Source organism: Pituophis catenifer, unplaced genomic scaffold (genome assembly GCF_029215685.1).
Source record: "Pituophis catenifer annectens isolate HBS135680 unplaced genomic scaffold, rPitCat1.0.hap2 SCAF_14, whole genome shotgun sequence".
Taxonomy (NCBI): domain Eukaryota; kingdom Metazoa; phylum Chordata; class Lepidosauria; order Squamata; family Colubridae; genus Pituophis; species Pituophis catenifer.
The window spans coordinates 12,209,912-12,233,344 of record NW_027256894.1 but is presented as its reverse complement, the minus strand read 5'-3'; the positions used below and the strand labels follow the sequence as shown (position 1 = coordinate 12,233,344).

The window sequence follows — 23,433 nt, the reverse complement described above, 5'->3', positions numbered from 1 at the left end:
CTAGGGAAGGATACTGCAAAATCTCCATTCCCACCCCACTCCTGGGGGAAGGATATTGCAAAATCTCCATTCCCACCGCACTCTGGGTCCAGCCAGAGGTGGTATTTGCCTGTTCTCTGAACTACTCAAAATTTCCACTACTGATTCTCCAGAACCTGTTAGAATCTGCTGGATTTCACCCTGATCCACTTTCCACCTGCTGTTGGCTAGAAACCCTGCTCAAAGTTTGTGCCTAATCTAGAACTGTCTACCAGAGAAACTGTACCAACTGTATACACAGACAGTTCTTAATTAACCTCATCAGTTTGTTATAAAACCAGTGTAAAAATCCAGACTGCAATGTTGTGTAGGCAGAAGCCAGCCAAGGCAGCAAAAAACAGGCCTCCTCCCTTTAAAAAAAAAATCCACTCAACCAAGAAACATGGGCTCCTTCACTAAGCCAACGCTACTTTAGATATTTCTGTTGGTTCTTCAATATTCCTTTGAATTACTGCTTGAAATTCAGTAGTCCTACACCCCCCCACCCCGCTTACCCTCATCCTTCAATATTTCTTGTCTAATGGATCCACCTGGTGCACAGAAACAACCTAAAGAGAGAAAAAACTAGTTGCAAAAAATGTTCCCTTTTCCAAGCGTCCCTCGGGGTTAGGGATTGATGCAGATGTTTCAAGAGCTGTGTAAGCATTGATGCTTCTGAGGCGTACAACAGATCTTTAATCTTGCTGGTTAGACTGTCATCGCTGCACTGCACATAAAAGCCAACTCATCTTCTAAGGGCTGCAGCTGCAAGTCGCTCATTTTTTTGGCAAGAGAGCTTCAAATGGGTTGACCCTGCTTTGCCCATTTTACTTTCAGAAAAAATCTGCCTGAAAAGAAAAAGAAAAAAAAAAAAGGAAGTGTAAAAAAATCAAAATATCTTGGATAGAAATGGATGAGCTAATAGAAAAAAGGAATTACTCTCTGGAGAAAGTTCTATCTGTAGAACCTGCATCAAATGAGACCAACATGACTGAAAACAATTTGCAACCAATCTTCCTATGTTCCTCTAAAATGATTTTCTCATTTGGTGGCACAGTGGTTAGAATGTGGTACTGCAGACCAATTCTGCCGACTACCAAGGAGTTCGATTCTCATCGACTCAGGGTTGACTCAGCCTTCCATCCTTCCGAGGTCAGTAAAATGAGGACCCAGATTGTTGAGGGCAATAGGCTGACTCTGTAAACCGCTTAGAGAGGGCTGTAAAGCACTGTGAAGCGGTATATAAGTCTAAGTGCTATTGCTTTTGGTATTTGGGTTACTGATCCTGGAAAGCTAACCCAGAAAACTTTTTCTGGGTGTATTGGTACTGAAAGAGTCCTGGTGGCACAGTGGTTAGAGTGCAGTATTGCAGGCAAACCCTGCCCGCAGCTTGGAGTTCGATCCTGATGGGGCTCAAGGTGGCGCAGTGGTTAGAATGATGTATTACAGGTTATTTCTGCAGTTCGGCAGTTCGATACTCACTGGCTCAAGGTTGACTCAGTCTTCCATCCTTCCATGGTTGGTAAAATGAGGACCCAGATTATTAAGGGCAATCTGCTGACACTGTAAATCACCAAGAGGGTGTTGTCAAGCACTATGAAGTGATATATTTTATTTATTTATTTATTTATTTATTTATTTATTATTTTTATTTTGATTTATATGCCGCCCTTCTCCGGAGACTCAGGGCGGCTTACAGTGCGTTAAGCAATAGCCTTCATACTTTTGTATATTTTTTACAAAGTCACCTTATTGCCCCCACAAACCGGGTCCTCATTTTACCTACCTTAGAAAGGATGGAAGGCTGAGTCAACCTTGAGCCTGGTAAGAATTGAACTCGCAGTAATTGCAGGCAGCTGGAAGCTAAATACTACCTTTTAACAGTAGCATTAGTCTGCTGCACCACTCAGGCTCCATATAAGTCTAAGTGCTATTGCTTATTGCTGATTCCCTGTTTGTGATAAGTTAGCATTTCACGGTGGAAGTTCCTGGCTGTGACAAGGTTATCTGGAAGGTGCTAGGATTGTATGCAAGTGGATCCTTTTCTGGATCAACTAAACAGTTTTCCTTTACATTTGTCAATGCAGGTTGGGGGACACACTATGCTGCCAATCCGCTGGATGCCTCCTGAAAGCATTATGTACCGGAAATTCACCACAGAGAGTGATGTCTGGAGTTTTGGAGTAATTCTCTGGGAGATCTTCACATATGGAAAACAGCCTTGGTTCCAGTTGTCAAATACAGAGGTATCGTGCATCTAGATTTTGACTAAAAGAAACATTAACATTACCAATCCGTGCTGTTCCTTTTAGTTGGTCAGCAGTCAAAGGAAGTCCAATCTGGTTGCAAAGGGTTCTTTGGGATTTTAGGGGATGTTGCTTCCCCTAACAGCCATGGCGGTGCAGTGGTTAGAATGCAGTATTGCAAGCTAATTCTGCCGACTGCCAGCAATTCGATCTTGACAAGCCCAAGGTTGACTCAGCCTTCCATCTTTCCGAGGTCAGTAAAATGAGGATCCAGATTGTTGAAGGCAATAGGCTGACTCTGCCAATTGCTTAAAGAGGGCTGTAAAGCACTGTGAAGCGGTATATACCATGTTTCTCCGAAAATAAGACCCTGTCTTATATTTTTTTGAACCCCAAAATAAGCACTTGGCCTTATTTTTAGGGAGGTCTTATTATTTTGGGGCGCGTGGAGCAAGATGGGGCTCCTCTTGCCATCTTACCTGATTTCCAGATCTGCGTTTAAATATTTTTGCGGGGACTTATTTTCAGGGGGAGGTTTATTTTAGCACATGCGCTCAATAAGCCCGATTGGGCTTATTATCAGGGGATGTCTTATTTTCGGGGAAACAGGGTAAGTCTTAGTGCTATTGCTATTGCTTCAATTCTTCCAAGTGACTAAATTATTTTGAAAAATGAGAAATGGGCAGTTTCTTGGAAGAATGGTCTCTATACCTGGGCTTAATTATTTATTTATTTATATTTGTATCCTTCCTTTATTATTTTTACAAATAATTCAAGATGGTGAACATATGCAACACACATTCCTCCTCCTATTTTCCCCAGGCTAAGAGAGAATGACGCACCCAAGGTCATCCATCTAGTTTTAAATGACTAAGGTGCGCCGTGAACTCATAAGTCTCTTGCTTTGTAGCCTGGTGCCTTACCCACTAGACCAAACTGGATATCTTGTATTAAATACATTGTATTTAATGCACTAAATGCATTAAACGCATTGCATTAATGTAATGCATTAAATACATTGTATTGTATCTAATGTATGGTTCCCTCAAGTTTTTTGAGATAGACCTGGCATCACCATTTAAAATACTACACACACACACATACACACACACACATGGTAGAATGCCCATGAATAATGTGAGGGGAAAGAGAATCCAGCCCCGAATTTAACTATACAGATCTTAAGAGATTCATTGAAAGTGGTAGGAAAGTGAAATTCTATCAGAGTTTGTTGCAGCACAGACAATCAGACAATTCAGCAGGATTCAAACTTCTTTATATCCAATACCATGCAGGAGAATTCAGCATACAATATCAGGAACACAGAAGCAATATTCACAGAAGCAAGTCATTACAGAGTAGAGAGATACAGTGGCTAATATATTGTACAGAGGCTCCCATTACAGAGGCCAAACCAACTCTTATATACAGTTCAGCAAGTCTAAGCCACACCCAGACTCTAAACTGTCTCTTATGGCCCCATACGAACAAATACTATGTTTCAGTTTCCAAACAGTCCCCATTGGCTGACCTGTTACCATGTCTATCCAAACAGTTCCCATTTGCTGATCTGTTTCCCATTCCAGTCTGTGAATATTCATACACTGACAAATTCATGGCTTGGTTAAAAGGGTTCCAGAAAAGTAGTGGCGGCTTTCAATTTATAGAACCCTTGGGTATAAATGGGAAGTTTCTGGGTTTGGTCTGTTGTGTGTCAACCCTGAAGTTGACCTGACCAAAGCCATTTTGACAGCTTCAGTGTTGCCACACTGGAGCTGAGGGATAGGGAGGGGGGTGGGTTTGAGATAGCTCAGATTCTGTAGCCAAAACAAAATACTTTCTCTTGGGAACCAAGGACATTCTCACACCCGGTCAGAGGAAGGTGGAGTGATGTCACCAGGCAGCCAGGCCACACCGTGATTGGACCATGTGACTAATTGTTTTGAGACAGTGACACATTTTTATTTTTAATTAGGTGAAAACAGCGGGAACCTTCAGAGTCGGTTTTCACCAGATACGTGCCAATATGTTATATTCCAATAAAGCTATTCTTTGAGGAATCGATCTCAACTCTGATCTCGGCCTCAGAGTTTTGCTTTCTATGGGTCTATTACTTGGAACCCTGACATTGTGATTAACTTCAAATTTTGGGAGTTACCATTCTTTGTTTTTGATTGGAACCAAATATGAAAACAAGAGAAAGTCTGTGCTGCTAGGACATGGTTTGAGTTGTGATAGCTTTAATTAAGGTTTATACGAGAAAGAACAGCTGGAGTGTAAGACATAAAATCTGGCAACACACACTGTACTGAGCCATAATGTTTATTGTTTTCTTTACCAGTGGTAATTGAGGCTTAATGTGATACATGGATTCTTTGAGGTTCTTTGGGATATTTTTGATTTGATTTTTATCCTAGGCTGCTAACCAAGGCATGCGTGGGTAAAGACAAGAACACAAGGGCAAATAAGCCAGAAATTAGCCCAGAAAGCCTTGATGATTGCTGTCTTCTGCAAAAAACAAAACAAAACAAAACAAAAAAACAACAACCAGTGATTTAAATAAACCACGGCTTCATGTAGGAGCACTCAACTTTTTCTCCAAAACCAAAAGGCATCATGCAATTATGGATTTTCCAAGACTGTTCAAGGAATTGTTGGTACAGATCATACTTGGTGACAGAAATCTAGAAATGTATTATTTAGATCAGGGGTCTCCAACCTTGACAATTTTAAGACTTGTGGACTTCAGCTCCAGAAGTCCACAAGTCTTAAAGTGTTAGACCTGCCAGCACTTAAACCTCTAAATAGAAACGATCCTTGGCACCATTTGTCGAGAAAGATACAATTTTATTAGAAGACAAGTGTACCAAAGTGTAATACAAGACACATTAGAAGACAATTGTATTTACAAATGTATTAGAAGACAAGTGCACCAAGACCCCTAAGTTCATCTTTTCATTCCCTTAACTGCCTCCCATCGCTGACCCCTACCCCATGACTATTTGGGTTCAGCAAGATGTTTTCAAAATGGTCACTTCAAGCTTGGTTGGTATGCATCTTGTTCTTCTCCCAGCCAGCTGACCTTGAAGCATCATCTTGAGGAGATGCAGAAGTTACTTTAACTTTCCCCCAAACATTCCCCTTCCCATCCACCATCCCTAGAGTTCATGGCAGGCTGTCACCGCATGGTAGTGAAGCACACAAGCAAGTATAAGGCGGCAGTTGACATTGAAAGTTGCCAAGGTTGGAAACCTCTGTTTAGCTCATGCAGATGGGGGAAGGAGTTTGGTTTTAATAAGTAACAGATCAATAAATATATAAATCAGGCAATGCATAAAATTAATCCTCTGTGTTTCCTGTTGCAGGTCATTGAGTGCATCACCCAAGGCCGAGTCCTGGAGAGGCCCCGGGTTTGCCCCAAGGAAATTTATGATATCATGCTGGGATGCTGGCAGAGAGAACCTCAGCAGAGGCTGAACATTAAGGAAATCTACAAGCTCCTTCATGCTCTGGGCAAAGCCACTCCAATCTACTTAGATATCCTCGGCTAGCAGCAACCAAGCTTCGAAGTTGTTGCTGTGTCTTTTTTCTCCCCACCCTACCTCTCCCTTGACCTCAAGCCAACATATTCATATAAACTCAAGTGCCTGCTATACATACAACACTGAAAGAAACAAAACCGAAAGAGACAAGTTAAAGGGAAACATGGAAAGCCTCAATCATATGTAAAGCAGTTGGGGCTATATACAGAGAGAGAAAGAGAAAGAGAGGGAGGGAAAGAAAGAGAAAGAGAGGGAGGGAGAGGGAGAGCTTTTGCTCCCATAGCTGCTGCTATTAAAAAATATAACATCCCAGAAGCAGAAGGAAAACGTGAGAGAGATTGAAAGAGTTCTACAGTATTAAACAGAACACAAGGGGGGGGGACAATATTTAACTTAAGATATGGAACTACAAATCCTACAGTGTCCTTTAGATTCTGGCTACCCAATAGAGTTCAATTCATTTGGAAATATTGAATAACAACAACAAAAGAAAGCATGCCTAATAGGGCACCAAACTGGCAATGGTCCTGTTATTCCAGGATGATTTCCCTCACCCCACCCCTGGAGTAACTTCCCCTGGAGTAACTTCCTTTTTAAGAGATCTCATCTACCATCGTAATGCCACCAACCCCACCTTGCCCTTCTGGCTTTAAACAATTCTGGAACCTCTGTTGTCTCCAGCGTATCTCATTCTACTCCAAGGTTTCTGATTCTCTCCTATGTCTAAATGTTTCAGTTTTGGAATATATACCATTCAGAAGGTTCACTTCACCTACTGGTCAAATGAAGCATCAGAGGAACATCCACCCAGCTGCAAAGAAAAACAAGAATGGATCTAGTATGTTTTACCGGATCGTTTTCATATTTCCTTTCCTTTTCAAACGAGAGTCCTGGAAATCATCTCGAGGACCCAAACAAATGTCTGCAACAGCCATACGCAAAGAAAGTTTACGAAGTGGATAGCTTGGAGACAAAATCCCCAGAAATTCTCACCGGAATAATTCTAGATATGCAAAACACCAGATACAGCTATTACAACTATTCCATGGACAACTATTGACCCAGCTGTCAATTCCAACAAAGTGGCTTGAAAGCTACGATCTCAGTGGAGGTGGTCCCCCTAATTTTTTTTATATGTATATATATATCAAAAAAAAAAAAAAATCACAGTGATTTTTGCTGCACTTTCTCCGCCCTGCTTCTTGTAAAGAATATTTTACAGTTCTGATCTAATCCAACTTCTCATCAATCCTGTGTCGGGTAGGTCCTCTGCCCCCATTCTGGACACGCTGGTGGTCTTAAAGGCAAGGAAAGAGGAGAGGTATGTCTGAAGGCTCCACAGAGAGTTTATGATGAAGCACAAAGTAGAATCCAAATATTCTCTATGTTTACTTCCTCTGCTGTGACCTGGGTCAATCTGTATCTCTTGCCACTTCAGTGAGGAATGGATGTTCTCCATTGGTCGTAGCGTAGAATCCAGCTGAAATATGAATTGAAGGGGGCTGGGTCCCCTCTGATCAATCTATGATGATTCCTCCTATCCCACCCCCTCCATGTTTCTCTTCCCTCCCTCCCCCCCATCCTTTCTGCCTTGGCTTGCCAACTGATTTTTACCCAATAAACTTACCAAAAAAAAAAAAAAAAGAGAGAGAGAGAGAGAACCCAGGGTTGGAATCTGTTCAGCAGCTAAAAAAGGCATATAAACAGCTGCACCTCCCCTCTACCTCTTCCTTTCTTGGTCAACATTCCTCTCACATTAGCAACCTCCCGAAAAGACTGGCGCATCAAGACACTGTGAAATGGAGCGTCGTAGTCAGCTTAGCAGGAAAGTTGGGGGTAAGAAGGTAAGGAGCTTTAGGAGACGGCAAGCCATCATGGACATTCTCGTAGCTCCACAAAAAAGCGAATTTGGGATGAAAGGAGAGAATAATAATAATAATAAAGGGCCTCCCTAATCATGTTTTGTGGAGGGTGGGGTGGGGTTTGGAAGCTAATGAAGAGTGATCAAGTCATTGGTTTATGCAATTGGAGTTACATGAAATATCTCTGGTTTATTTTGCTCCTGTCAAATTAGAAGGACAGCTTCCATTTCTTCTCAATGGAATTTGGCTGTGGTCAAGCTAACTTCTTAAGACAAGTCCCCCCCCCACACAAGGACTAAATGAACAGGGGGAGGTTCAGGGTATCAAGGGGACTATTTTTCCCAGTCCACATTGCTAAGTGAAATGAATACACTTTGCACTTTCTGGATGATGGAGCAGAACAGAACTTCACTCTTCTTCTGATTCTGCACTTCTCTGGAATTTGCGAGGCTGTTCTTAACCCAAAACTTGCGTGCAAAAGAAAAAGGAAAGAAAGAAAGAAAGAAAAAAAAAGCATGCGTTGGGGAAGGTTGTGTACAAAAAAACAAAATATATATGTATATCAGGGAAATAAAGCGTACAAAATGAATATACTAGGGAATTTGCATATAAAAATGCCTTCGGGTTGGGGGGGAAAGGTTTACCTGCAGAAATGACATGGACTTCAATGGAATGGACTTTCAAGGGAGTACATGAAAAACAGAAAGAAAGAAAAAAACACCTGATCTTTACATTCCTGAGTGAAATATGTCCGAGAGAGAAAAGTACTGCCAGAAGAAACCTCTTCTCCAGCCTCTTGACGGAGCTATCTGGGTAGCTGACCCAATGTCTGTGCCTCAGTGGAGATTTAGATGTGGCCGAAGCTTGCACTCATTGTGATATTGAATGTTTTCTTGTGGAATGAGAGGGGTTCAGGGCAAAGAGAGTGGGGGGGGAGACCAATACAAGACAGAGGTTTGTTAACAGTAACAGAATTGGAAGGGACTTTGGAGGTCATCTAGTCCAATCCCCTGCTCATGCAGGAGATTAGAACCAAGGACTGAAAAAAAAAATTGACTTAGGGTGGACTCGCCACAAGTTGCCGCACCTAATTCACTTGGCTGATCTCCAAAATGTTAAGCACATTTGGACGAGGATAGCAATTGAACGGGAGATCGCCAGAAAATGTGAGGGGTGGGTGTGTCCGTGAACTCACCAGGAACTGAGTTTGACCCCCCCTCCCCCACAGAGTCTTTATATCTACACTGCAGACATACGTACATATTTAACCATCTATCCCTCTCTGTCTCTAGGGACTCGTAATCACTGCATATCTAAGAAGTGGGTTGGGGAAGTGAGATTTCTTAATACGTTGTTATTGCCCTCTCACCAAAACAGTTCTCAGGATTCTTTAGCAGAAGCGGCAACATTTTTTAAAAAAAATCGTATTGAAATATCTAGGTTTGTAAGCGAGTCGATGTCCTTGATTACGTCTAACAGCTCTGACAGCAACGTTGAAGGCTTGGTCTATCCCATGTTGTTGCACGTTGAGGATGCATTTGGATATTATTTGTTCCTGGACCAAAGGGGATCTAAATGATGAACCCCATTATGTAATTATGTTGGAAATTAAAGTTACAAAAGGGTTGTGCACATCTGGGAGGGGACCCAAGAAATCCTTGAGAGAAACAATGTGCAACCTTCATTTCTCTTCCTTGCAGATGATTTTGTCTGCGATATCTGTATGTTTGACCAGCTTTAATGAATGGAGTCATTGGCTGAATATGTGAAAAGCTTATGAGTTTATGAAATATTCCAGGTCATCACCATTTTCTTCATTGTCATGATCATCACCATCATCACCACTTACCACCACACTACCAATTTCCATAATATTATGCAGAGCAAGAGATTTAAACAGCACAAATACCTAAGAATCCTGTAGTCTCAAATTTGAGAAGGAAGGAAGGAAGGAAGGAAGGAAGGAAGGAAGGAAGGAAGGAAGGAAGGAAGGAAGGAAGGAAGGAAGGAAGGGGAGACAATGAATAGATGGACTTTGCATTCATTTGGCATTGTTATAAAAAATTGTATCAAATTGGGAAAAAAAAGATGTTTAGGCTTTACCCTTTGCTATGCTTTTATACAGATATAAGATCATTTTGTGGGCATCCAAAATGAAGATGTGCAATTTACGCAACCTGTTGGACCTTAAATAAGGTCCTTTGTTGAGTCTTGTCTGTCTGACTTGCCTTGCTCTTTGGGAGATAGGAGGAAGTGACACATGGGAAAAGGAACATCATCTTTCTATCTGGGAGGTAATATAGCCTTGGTCTAAGTCATGTCTGGAGGAGTTAGTGGTGGAGTGGTGGGAAAGACAATTGATGGACAACACATTAGGACCAAATTCAGCTCTCCACCGTTAAACTAAGGTCTACATTGAGGGGAAAAAACAATTGTTCTGGCTTGGAGAACCACTTGAAGTTGTAACCCACTCATTTTTTCATGAACATATTTATAAAGCTCAGTGGCTAAGATGCTGAGCTTGTCGATCGAAAGGTTGGAAGTTCAGCAGTTCGAATCCCTAGTGCTGCATAACGGGGGGAGGTCCCGTTACTTGTCCCAGCTTCTGCCAACCTAGCAGTTTGAAAGCACGTAAAAAATGCAAATAGAAAAATAAGGACCACCTTTGGTGGGAAGGGAACAGGGTTCTGTTCACCTTTGGTGTTGCGTCATGCCGGCCACATGACCACGGAGACGTCTTCGGACAGCGCTGGCTCTTCGGCTTTGAAACGGAGATGAGCACCGCCCCCTAGAGCCGGGAACGACTAGCACAGATATGCAAGGGGAACCTTTACCTTTTATGAACACATGCTTTCTAAGGATCATCGTGGAATGCAATGAAGTTGAAGTCCCTCCTTGCCTCTTAAGTTTCCTGATTGCAGTGTTCTTTCTTTGGGTGCTATTAGTAGCGATGAGACTGTAAAGAGTTACTGATAAAAAGGATAGAATTAGAGCATCTCCCCTGACACAGCTGGTCATCTTGATCAAGATTGCTGTTTCTTAGCCACTAATGGCAATGGACAAAGAACAATCTTGATAAGGTTCACTGGGGAAAAAGGACTGGGTTAAACGTCTCTTCTCTGCTTGCTTCTCACCAGTCATCTTTCCCAGAAAGGATGCTTTTCTTTGCCATTAACAGTTTTGAGGAAGTTTGCTCGCTAGATGATTAGCTGTTTGGCAAGGGAAATGGGTGGGGCTCTCTAGTGTAGGCTTTGTGTCTACATGCGTACGTGCATGTGCACACTTTCCTGAAGTCACCCTCTCTCCAAAACTTCTATACATTCCCCATCTGTTGTCCTCCTCTTTAAAACAAAAAAACAAAAAAAATATCAATTCCACTGTTATGCCATCTGTCATCACTTGTCTGGAGTTTTATTTCAAATTGGAGCAGTCCATCTTCAAATACTGCTTGGGATGTAAAAGGTTATAATATGTGCAACGCACAAAATGAAAATGACAGCAACGTATTTTGGATGTGTGGGAGGCAAAAGGCAGCGTTTTAAAAGTTTTTTTATTAAAAGAAAAAGAAGAAAAAGAAGGGAAACCAAATGGGAGGAAGGCCCCATTCTGTCTTAGGAGAAAAGGAGCTCCCAAAGGTGGAAATGACCTTATCTGGGAATGAGATGACCACAAATATTAAACGCAAACTTAAATTCCCCATGAGAGTTTCTTCTGAAGAAAGAATTGTTAAGGATTCCATGCAGGGGTGGAATTCACTTACCTTCGCTACCGGTTCGCAAATGTGAGCGCGCGTGTAGAACGTCAAAAATGGGACGTGATGAAGTCCAGGCAGGTGGGCAGATCCTCCTGCCACTACCGCTACCAATTCACCCGAACCGGATAGAACTGGCTGAATATCACCACTGATTCCATGCCATCGCCCACTAACATATGTCTTATATTTCATATAATTTATAAAATCATAGTTAGTGGGAAGACGACTTATGGAAGGGTGGGGGTTTTTTGTTTGTTTTTTTGAGAACTCTCCAAAGTGGCTTCATTTATCTTAATCACAGCAAAGTTTCTAACAATTTTCTCACCGCCAACATCGCCCCTCCACTAAAGTGTTTAAGCACCGCTTGGGTGAAGCTTATGGCTGCAGTGAAACTTGTATAAATTTCTGGGAAAGCAAACGGTAGGGATCTCAGCAGGAGTATCCAAAGGTGGTCTCTGACTCCCAGAGCTTACGTGACGAGCCAAGTTCTGAGTAAGCATAAAACTTGCCATCCCCTGGAATGAGTTTTACTTGATAGTCTGCCATTTGACAGTTCCAGAAGCCTTGCAAATTTGACTAACCCCACACCTCTCAAGAATACTGTAAATGGATTTTGGCAGACTTCTTTTTCTTGTTCTTAGATGCAACCCAGATTTTTTGTCCTTTTCTTCTGCCTTTCCCCTTCAGGATGTGCTGCTGGGGAAAAAAAAAAAGGAAGAAGAACGTCAGTTACTAAAGAATTACTCTTTAGAATTTACATGATTTTGCAGCATGTACAGAAGTTGTGAGTGCTTAGAATTTATTTTATTTTATTTTATTGAATTTGTATACCGCCCTACTCCCGAAGGACTCAGGGCGGTGAACAGCCATAGAATAAAACATATAAATACAAAATTTAAAATAGAATAAAACGAATTAAATAATTTGGCTGAACAAATTTAAAACCCCAATAATTTAAAACCAAATTTAAAATTTCCATTCAAAAAGGGGAAAGACTTCGGTCAGGCCAGCTTGATGAAATAAGAAAGTCTTGAGCGCGCGACGGAAGGTACGCAGATTCGGGATCCTCCGTATCTCCGGGGGGAGCTCGTTCCAGATTTGACATGATTTTTACAGCATTTACAGAAATTGTGAGTGCTCCATCACGGGAGGCTTTCAAAAAGAGACCGGACAATCATTGATCTGAAATGGTATAGGGCCGTAATGGCAAACCTATGCCACGCGTGTCAGAGGTGGCATGCAGAACCCACTCTGGGGGCATGTATGCTGTCGCCAGCTGCTCTTCTGGTTTCCAGTGTGTGCATGCGTGTCAGCCAGCTGGTCTTCGCACGCGCAGGAGCGCCAGAAACCTGAAGACTAGCTGGCTGGTGTGCATGTGTGCCCTGGCCACCTGGTCTTTGGGTTTCCGGCATGCATCTTCACGTGCGCCCGAAACCCGAAGACGTCTGATTCCTTTGCAGAAGGGAAAGAATTAATCATTGAGATGAGACAAAATTAAATCTAACTCCTCTGGGATCTTGAATGGTTGGACCCTGGTGTACATAGACACGTGTAGGTATGATGTGCCCCCTTCCTTCTTTCAGAGTCAATAAGGCACCAGCCAAAAATTTCGCTCACACCCATTGAGGGCTACTTCCATCCAGATCTACTGAGTCTACAAATCAGTATATTCTCAGCTACGGGATGGGGATTTATTTTAGGTAAAGGTAAAGGTTCCCCTCGCACATATGTGCTAGTCATTCCCGACTCTAGGGGGCGGTGCTCGTCTCAGTTTCTAAGATGAAGATCCAGCACTGTCCAAAGATGTCTCCGCGGTCATGTGGCTGGCATGACTCAACACCAAAGACGCACGGAACACTGTTACCTTCCCACCAAAGGTGGTCCCTATTTTTCTACTTGCATTTTTTACATGCTTTCAAACTGCTAGGTTGGCAGAAGCTGGGACAGGTAACGGGAGCTCACCCCGTTACACAGCGCTAGGGATTTGAACCGCTGAACTGCCAACCTTCTGATCAACAAGCTGAGCAGGTTACACTGATAGAGACTTTAACACAGCACCTCTCAACCTTTTGGCCACCAGGGACCGGTTCCGTGGAGAGAGGATTTTCCATGGATTGGAGGGTGTGTGTGGTTTTGCCTGCTGCCTGCATCCTACGGATGGGGCTTCACTAGTTGGCGTGGACCGGTTTCTAGCATGCTGTGGCCCTGTGCCAGTCCATGGACCAGGGGTTGGAGATCCCTGCTTTAAGACACCTATTTTATTCTTTATGTATTTTTTTTTAAAAACACTATGAAAATGTAATGCAGAAGATCTGCAATTTTCAAGAGTGTGAAACAAAGACCCCTGTTTGCTCCCCACTGCATTTAAGTATCGGTCATGGTGGAACCACCTTTTGGATGTTCTGATGGGATGGTGGAATTTCTGCCAAATGCCATCATCTCACGCCCGTTGTGTTGTTGCAGCCCAGGAAAGCTTTGAAAATGCCCATTTCCTCCCTAAGCAAAGCACCAAGTCTCAGCAGAAAGGCGGAAGGGCAGGAGAGAGAATCTGTGAGAGCAAGCATGCCATTAGCCTCCGCACAGTTGCCATTCAACGGAGTTCCTCACAAATCCTGCCTTAACGTAAAAAGGGAGAAAGGCTGGAAGCGGAGGCAGCAATCAAAGAGGAGGAGATTTCATTCTGGGGAGGAAAACAGAAAAGGAAAGGCAGGGGACAAATGTCAGCTTTTCTGGCACAAAGTGCAAACTGCAGTAATACACTCTGAGTGATTTGGATTGTTTAAAGGTGAGATTCTGGACAAGTGTTAGCAGAAAACAAACAAAGCTATCAACACACTTCTCCCAATATCTATCCCTCCCTCCTTTCCTTTCCTTTCTTCCTTCTTTCCTCTCTTTCCTCCTCCTCCTCTTCTTCTTCTTAGAATAGAATAACAGAGTTGGAAGGGATCTTGGAGGTCTTCTAGTCCAACCCCTGCCCAGGCAGGAAACCCTACACCACTTCAGACAAATGGTTATCCAACATCATCTTAAAAATTTCCAGCGTTGAAGGCAAGTTGTTCCGCTGATTAATTGTTCTAACTGTCAGGTTAGAACAATCTTCTTCCTCTCTCTCTCTCTCTCTCTCTCTCTCTCTCTCTCTCTCTCTCTCTCTAGTTTTTCTTCCTCCCTTCCCCCCCTTGTCTGTGGCAGCTCATTCCAGAGGGCTGGTGCTCCCAGAGAGAAGGCTCTCCCCCTGGGTGTCGCCAGTCAGCATTGTTTGGCCGATGGCACCCTGAGGAGCCCCTCTCTGTGGGAGCGTATTTGCCAGTGGGAGGTTGTTGATGGCAGAAGGCGGTCTTGTATATACCCTGGTCCTAAGCCATGAAGCGCTTTAAAGGTGGTAACCAACACCTTGAATCGCACCCGGAAGACCACCGGGAGCCAGTGCAGCTCGCACAGGAGGGGTGTTACATGGGTGCGCCGAGTCGCACCCATAACCACCTGCGCGGCCACATTCTGTGTCAGTTAATCATTGGGCAAAACGTCATGGGATAATCCAGTAATTCAGAATTAAGATAACCATGGCAAACAAGTCATTCCAGCACAGGGACAAAATATGAGTTGGTGGCCGAGAATGCGTTGAAGTACAGCTTCTGAAATTGGCTTTCCATGATTGTTTGATTTCTTGGATCAGTTGGACACTGCTCGGAACCCAGCGAATCAGGAATTGTAGCTTATCCATAGGACTTTCTTTGTGGCGCTGCTTTCTGTATGCGTCAGGCAAATTGAAACAATTGCTCTACGGTGCCCTTGAATTTGTAAATGTTCTTTCAATCTTCTCCATCCAACTGAGATCTGTTTTCCTGACACAAGAAGCAGCAGTCTCGCTGCCTCCTGTTTCCATAACGTCTGACAAATGCAGGGCTAGAAATCACACAGCGGAGAACAATTTTGCGTTCCCTCTGGGAGTCAGGCTGGGTTATCTAATAGACCATTCTCATCTCTGCCATCTTCGCCACCAGTTTCAAAGCTTCCTTTGTCCAATCAGACATTCATCCCACTGTTCTTGGTTCCTCTCACTTTTTTTCCCCAAGAACTTTTGCCTGGGGAAGGAGACTGGAGAAGCACAAACAGCATCTGACTCAGAAAGGGTGAGCCGGGCCTGAGACAAATAAGATTTTCTGATAGAGTCCATTCTGCCAAGCATAACCAAGCACATTACAAGTAGCCCTCGACTTACAACTACAATGGAACACAAAATTTTTGTTAAGCAAGACATTTGTTAAGTGACATTTGTTAACCCATTTTACAATCTTTCTTGCCACAGTTATTAAGTGAATCTCTGCAGTTGTTACATTAGTAACAGGGTTGTTAAGTGAATCTGGCTTCCCCATTGACTTTGATTATCAGAAGGTTGCAAAAGCAAAACATGTGACCCCAGGACACTGTCATAAATATGAACTACCGTGTTTCCCCAAAAATAAGACCAGGTCTTATATTATTTTTTGCTCCAAAAGATGCATTAGGGCTCATTTTCTGATTAGGTCTTATTTTTGGGAAAATATGGTACTAATTGCGTCCATCTGGCTGAAGATCTTAACTGGAGCTTATTTTTGGGGTAGGGCTTATATTACAAGCATCTTGAAAAATCATGCTAGGGCTTATTTTCCAGTTGGGTCTTATTTTTGGGGAAACGGGGTAATTGCCAAGCATCTGAATTTTGATCAGTGGGGATGCTGCAAAGGTTGTAAAAATGGCCGTAAGTCACATTTTTCATTGTTGTTATAACTTTGAATGGTCTCCAAAGAAAGTGTTGTAAATTGAGGAGTATATTTGCAATCTGTGGCCTGAGCAGAAAATCTGCTGAAGGATGGAGGTTTGTTGTTGTTTCATGCATTTTCACAAACTCTGCTCAAGTGTTGGAGCTTTGACTGGGCTGTGTGATTAAAGGAAAGTGTGTGTGTGTGTGTGTGTGTGTGTGTGTGTGTGCGCGTGTGTGTGTGTGTTTAGGGGTGTACTTGAACCTGCTCATCCTTTTTCCATTACAAAACTTTTTCATGGCATGTATAAAGCTAGTACATCACTTCTTATTTACAACTACTACCGTGTTTCCTCGAAAATAAGACCCTGTCTTATATTTTTTTGAACCCTGAAATAAGCACTTGGCCTTATTGCCATGTGCTCAAAAGCCCGAGGGGATGTCTTATTTTGGGGAAAACAGGATTCTTCCATTGAGTTTACTGGCATGTGTGTATATAACTTGCGTCTATACTCCATGTTGAAGTCGGGAATGCAGTCGCTTGGAGGGTTCACACAATACATTGATGCACCAACTGATCAGATAGGCTGATTTGCATAAAAAAGGAATGAAAAGAAATCAACAACTAAGGTTAAAAAAAAAAAGAACTGTATTCTATGCCTTACTGAACTGTGACGCTGTATGTCATGGCAAAATCATCTCCATCTTTAACAGAATAACAGAGTTGGAAGGGACTTTGGAGATCTTCTAGTCCAACCCCCTTTAATTACAGTATCTATTTTGCCAGGGATCTTTGGATCCTAGTGAAATGACTGGGGAACTTGGTGGATTCTTCCTCCTCTCCCCCAAGAAATCATGTCATTGGATTATTCCCCAAAAGCTCTGCTTGTTGTTGTTGTTTTTTCCCCCCTTCTGGCATGGCTAAGAATTCAGACATTTCCCTCTGCATCCATATACTGTATGTATGCGCATTCAGAGGTATGCATATATAACTGTGAACTGAAAAACAGAAGGCTAGATAAGAACATGTATACAAACTCTTACACTAATGTATCTATGTTCTAACTAAACAGCTAAGGTTAAAAGTGTAAGCATCTGACAAGATGCATTCAGTTAATTTCATTGGAACATTCATGGATTTTGAGTTGCGTTATTGTGTTGCAGACATTTTTGGAAAGTTCTTAAGAACTTTTGGGAGTAAGAATTGCCCATCTCTGTTGTTACTTAAGGCATTAACAGTGGTGGTATTCAGCTGGTTTGTACCGATTTGGGCGAGCCAGTAGCGGAGATCGTGAGTGGGCCTGCCCACCCACCCACTTGCCCCAGTGCTAAGCTGTCCACGTTTTCAAGGCCAGGCATGCACAGAAGGTGCACACGCCAGCAAAGTGCATGGCAGTAGGCCGGACGCATGCATGGAAGGCGCACAGTGAACTGGTGGTAAAAATCTGTGAAACCCACCTCTGGGCATTACCCATGCCCAGTAGGTTGCAATTATTTTGGGATCTTACAATGGTTCTATCCATGTCTCTATGTTGCTTGTCATTCTGGACAGATTAGTTCCAAACAGATATCTTCAGCATCCACATCCTTAAATCTAAATTGAATGATTTCTATTACCTTCTGGGAACATTCCCTTCTGTAATTTTTTTTTTCTTTCTCACTGCCTCCTAGATCAGTGTATTTTTTTCCTCCTCCTTTTTTTTTTTTTAAATCAGTAGACCAATAAATGGAAGTATGTAAAAGATCAAAAAATGCTGCAATAGTTTTTGACATTTCCGTTGTATTTCCTTGGGTGAAATCCTATCAGTCTACCTGATTATTCAAATACAAAAATCATACTTTAGACAACCCACTCCACTTGATTAAGTGCCAGTGTTACAATTATATAGACGATGAGCACAGAAATAGACCTTCTTCAAGATGATCTGTCCCAAATTTGGCCCTTCAGATTCTTTAACACGAACCCATTATCACAACTGCTGATTGTCTTCTTCCCTTTCCTTCCACCTTCCACATAATTATAGACTCATTGAAAGCGCTAGATCTTAGCATAATGTATAATTTGAGCTTGATCATTTGTGCTCCAAGTGAAAACTCTGGTATGATTTATTTTATCATCCATTTGTTTGTTTTCTTGGTTATCTGAGGCCTTCTTAGGAATTTTCTCAAATACCAACATTCAAACAAGTCAATATTCTTTTGATCCTGCTTCCTTGATTTTAATTTTAATTTCTCCAAGTCTTAATTTCCACTTCCCTGGAGTGTTATGGGCAAACTGTTGTGTGTAAAGTTTTGATCTTTGTAGGTATACACACATCTAACTAGCTTCTCCAAGACCTTTGTTGTTATCCTACGGTCTTTAGCATATTTCCTGTCTGATGGTTCCTTTACTGTTGGTGATTGAACTTAAAAGACGGAAGCTATCCGTCACTTTAGAATCTTTGCTGTCATTTCTAAGGCTGGTTTCTGTACTAGTTGTCATGAGTTTAGTCTTCTTTATATTTAAAGATAATCTCATTTTTTTCATGCATTCCGTTACTAGGACTTTGAGATCATTTGTATTTTTGACCTAGCATAGTACTGTTATCAGCATGGAACAGGTTATTGACCTTTCTTCCTCCAATTTTAAAATCGCGTTCATCTTCCAATTTAACCTCCCTCAATTTATATTCAGCATATAGGTTAAATAAATAAGGTGATAATATACAATTTTATTTCATTTCTTTAGAAACTTGGAGCCAGTCTGTCTGTTCTATCTGGAAAATACGGTGCGTAGGTTTCTCATAAGGCAATGCAATGTTTTGCATCTCCGTGTTCCTAAGATATACTGGGCCAGCCCTTCTCTCTCAACCTAGCCTACCTCACAGGGTTGTTGTTGTTGTTGTGGGAAAAATAGGAGGAGGAAGAAGTGTTGGTTATGCTGGCCACCTTGACTTATTTGTAAAAATAATAAAGGTGAAATACAAATAAATAATATAAAAATAATAATGTACCCTAGGTTGACAAGGGTTGTGCAATCAAAGTTTTTTTTCTTTTATCAATTAAACACATAATCATTTTTTTCCCCGTACCCACTTTCCTTTCTCATTTATCCACCATGCATCAACAACAATGTCTCTTGCTTAATAATGGCCTTTTTATAATCCATCTTGACTATCTGGTATCTCTGTTGCATGATCACAAAGATGGTTTGCTGGCATATGAAATTAAGGATATGGTTCAATACTTTGGACACTTTGTTAAGATTGCTTTATGTCTATGGAGAGTCTCACTCATCCAGCTCATGGTTTGTCCCAAAGGTGCTTTTTCCAAAAGGCAACTGGACTTTCTTGGATTTTTTTTTCCTTTGAAAACCCAAGTGAAATGTTCTCAAAGGAAAACAAAACAAAACCAGAAAGTCCAGTTGCCTTTTGGTTAAAAGCACCTTTGAGTTTCCTTTCTTTAGTATTGGCTAACTAGATCCTACTGCTCACCCCTAAAAATGGCAGCCAGATATACCATACATGCATGCATGCATACACACATATTGTTGTGACCTAGGCTTCCTGAGTCATAAAAACACACGAGTAGTCCCAAAAACCTCTTTTATTGCCACAGCTGTGAATTATGTTCATTCACAACTGAGTCCCAATTAGTTGCAAAATAGTCCTTCGGAAAAAGTCCTTTGGGATAATCATCAACGGGCCTGGTAGCTCAGCAGACTAAAAGCATTGTGATTAACACCAGCTGTCTGCAATTACTGTAAGTTCGAATCTCACCAGGCTCAAGGTTGACTCAGCCTTCCATCCTTTCTAAGGTAGGTTAAATGAGAACCCAGTTTGTGGGGGCAATAAACTGACTTTGTATAAATATACAAAAGTATGAAGGCTATTGCTTAATGCATTGTAAGCCGCCCTGAATCTCCAGAGAAGGGCGGCATATAAATCAAAATTAAAAAACAAAAAAACAAAAAACCAACCTTTATCTCCGTTGACACTCTGCCAAAGACCTACTTGGCAAAGCCACACGGAGTTCAGAATCAAACAGAGATGCCGACTGGGAACAGAATTAACAATGTTGCTTTCCTGCAAAGGGCCCACGTGCCTTTGCTCCTCTTTTAAGCCGTATGGGAGGAGCCAATCATCTCCAGGCCTTACTCCAGAGTCGTCCCTTTTGTTTTAACTGTTCTTGCCTTCTGGCAGCTCTGTGCATGCGTGCACTAGCAACCTGTTTCTCCTATTCCTCTGCCTCTCTACTGTCTGATTCTGGAGGCTCCGGAATCTGCACATCACTCCCAGATGGCCCTGGCCCCATTTCTGCCTCTGATGCAGAGCTCTCGTCTGGGCGTTCCCCAGACTCCAGGACTGGCCCATGTTCCTCCCCAGCCTCCTCACCATCTGACTCCGCTGCCAGCTCCACAGGCTGCTGGCGGACCACAACACATATATAAAACTAGCTCCAATGTTGAATTTATAGATAAAGCTATTGCTTGCTTCTTCTTCTTCAATGTCTCCTCTTTCACGTCCCCGTCCCTGTGCCCTGCAATCAAATTTTTCAAACAAAGCCCAGGGTCTTAATAAGAAGTGAATCTCTAGACCACAAACAGTTTGGATTTTCAAACTGTGAGAAAATTGCCGCTGAATGAATCCCCCCCACCCCACCCCCACAAAGCAGAACCGCTTTCGTTTCCTGCAGTCTGGATGGAAAAAATGGCCGTTCTATTAAGACTTCAGAAGGCGCGCTAGCCTGGAGTGAAATCACAATTGTCAGGCTGCGTTGACATCTAGATTAACCCCTGTGCACTCAACGTTATAACAAAGCTCATTGAGATACTGGGGGAAATGAGTGGGAAATGATCCCTTGTAAATCCCACCTGGAGCAAGGGCAGCCCCCTCTTTCATCCCCTCCAGGATGAAAGGCTGTCGTAAGTCACCCCCGGGACGTGCCGAGTGGACCTTAACAACAGAGGTGTGTTGCTGAGCAAGGCTTTTTGCTCCACCAAAAGCAAGACTTCCCTCCTGCTCCTTTATTATGTATTGAATTCCCTCTCCTAATCCCCTTAAGGTGTTTGTATGTCATAGAAATGAAATACTCTTTGCTGATGGCAAAGGCTTCTGCTTGTTTATGTATCGAGAATCCAAATGGCATCTCTAGAAAAAGAGCAAGTCAGCTACTGGATTGGCAATTTAGTTCACTCTCTTGAGTAGCTGTGGATGATTTGGTCTTCAAAAAAACCTGAAGCTTGCATAAAACCTGCTAATTTAATTCCAGTGACCTGGCAGTCTACCTCACATTGCATTACATGCTACACACCTGTAGTTTTGGGATGGAGCTCTGTTTTATTTCGTGCGTGCATGCTGTCAGATGGGAATAATGGAACACACAATAGCCTTTCATTCAAAATAACTATTTACGATTTCTCTTATTATTTTGTAATATAAAATTACAAAATTATAAAAAAGTACAAAAACAAATAATAGGGAAAAATAGGGAAGGGAAAAGGGAAGAGAAACATGTAGAAAAGAAGGGAATAGTATAGGCTAGCCCAGGGGTGGTTCTACTTACCTTTACTACTGGTTTGCAACGGGATCGCATGTGCGTGTGCAGTCGTTTCGCTCATGTGTGCGCCTTCTGCGCATGCGCAGATCGCCGATAATGACATCCGGGCTGGTGGGCGGGGCCTCCAGTTGGTTTTACTACCAGTTCTTGTGAACCAGTCCAAATCGGAGGCAACCTACCACTGAACTAGCCATTTCTATAACAGATCTATTTACTTAGTAAAATCCAAAGTCAAAGTTTCATTTCCCCCCCATCTCAAGCACAAAGTCCAGAAACGGTTTCCAAGTAGAAACAAAAGCTATTTATGATTTCTCTAAGCACCCTGATTTTTCAAATGTGTCCTTCCCAAGAGAAAGTTTTGAAATGTCACTCAACTTACCCTTGATAAGAAAATTGTATCAGCTTTAACCTTCTGAGTTGAAGTTTTCAACACCATTTTTTCAAAGGTGGATGTTTTCTCCTAAGCAGAATGATTCCTGATTAATCAGGAATCAGATGGTAACTATACTGATGGTATGGTGTTGCATAATCAACCAGATGCATCTAGATACTGTAGGGTTTGTTTTCTCAGATGACTAACTGGAGATCCGACGTAGTGAGCTAATTTATTCAGCCCAGTCTCTCCTAAATAATATTGTTTGTCCCTCTTAAAATAGTCCTCGACAATTTGTCAGCAAAGGAAATCTGTTTGTCTCCTAGTGAAAAGCACCTCTGCCCTTTTCACTTAGTTTTTTTTTTTTTTTTAAATTTGATTTATATGCCGCCCTTCTCCGGAGACTCAGGGCGGTTTACAATGCGTTAAGCAATAGCCTTCATACTTTTGTATATTTATACAAAGTCAGCTTATTGCCCCCACAACTGGGTCCTCAATTTACCTACCTTAGAAAGGATGGAAGGCTGAGTCAACCTTGAGCCTGTGGAGATTCGAACCTGCAGTAATTGCAGGCAGCTGGTCTTAATAACAGGGTGTTTTAGACCACTGTACTACCAAGGCTCCTTGGTAGTACAAGTAGTTATCCTTGATACCTCCCATTGTTAGAACTGACCAACATCTAGTACTTAAAGCCACTTCATTTCCCTACAGATATAATGCTGGTGTCCTCGAGACAGCCGCTTGTTCAGAAAAGGATCTTAAAAGATAATACATGACCGATGCATCAGAAATTAATCTTTACCTTGTCATTTGTCAGATTCCTTCCATTAATCTTTTTTGAATGGAGCGTTTGAGATATTCTGTTAAAACAAGGTATATTATACCTGTTTCTGTAAGCCATATGCCAGTGTTGGTGAACCTTTTTGGCACCAAGTGCCAAAACGGGAGCGCACGTGCGCACAGGGGGAGAGGAAGCGCCAGAAACTGGAAGAGTAACTCCCCGGTGTGCATGCGCGGGAACGCCGGAAACTGGAAGGGCAGTTCCCTGGTGCACATGCGTGTGCCAGGAAACTGAGCTTCCAGTTTCTGGCACCACACGCATGAAGACCAGCTGGCCGGTGTGATAGAACCCAGAAGAACAACGGGTGACGGCTGGCGTGCCTGGAGAGATGGCTCTGCGTGCCACTTCCAGCATGTATATCATAAGTTCGCCATGACGGCCATATGCCATTGTTCTCAAATCACATATTGGGGTCTAGGACAACTTGCTATCGCCAGCACACCTCAGGACAACTCGCAACAGAACAATTCAACACTGTATTAATTGTTTTTAATAAACAAAAGGCACTTTCACTATTAGTG

The 23,433-nt window shown here is 42.3% G+C and overlaps 1 protein-coding gene across 2 annotated transcripts in view; it reads left to right on the top strand.

The window, feature by feature from the left end:
- The window catches only part of NTRK3 (neurotrophic receptor tyrosine kinase 3), a 460,742-nt gene extending 454,927 nt beyond the window's left edge, over nucleotides 1-5,815 (top strand). For both annotated transcript variants that reach the window (XM_070953879.1, XM_070953880.1), the window contains 2 exons: nucleotides 2,106-2,264; nucleotides 5,630-5,815. In XM_070953879.1, the coding sequence (XP_070809980.1) occupies nucleotides 2,106-2,264; nucleotides 5,630-5,815 (345 nt within the window). The remainder of the gene's footprint in view (nucleotides 1-2,105; nucleotides 2,265-5,629) is intronic.
- Nucleotides 5,816-23,433: the final 17,618 nt, after the last annotated feature.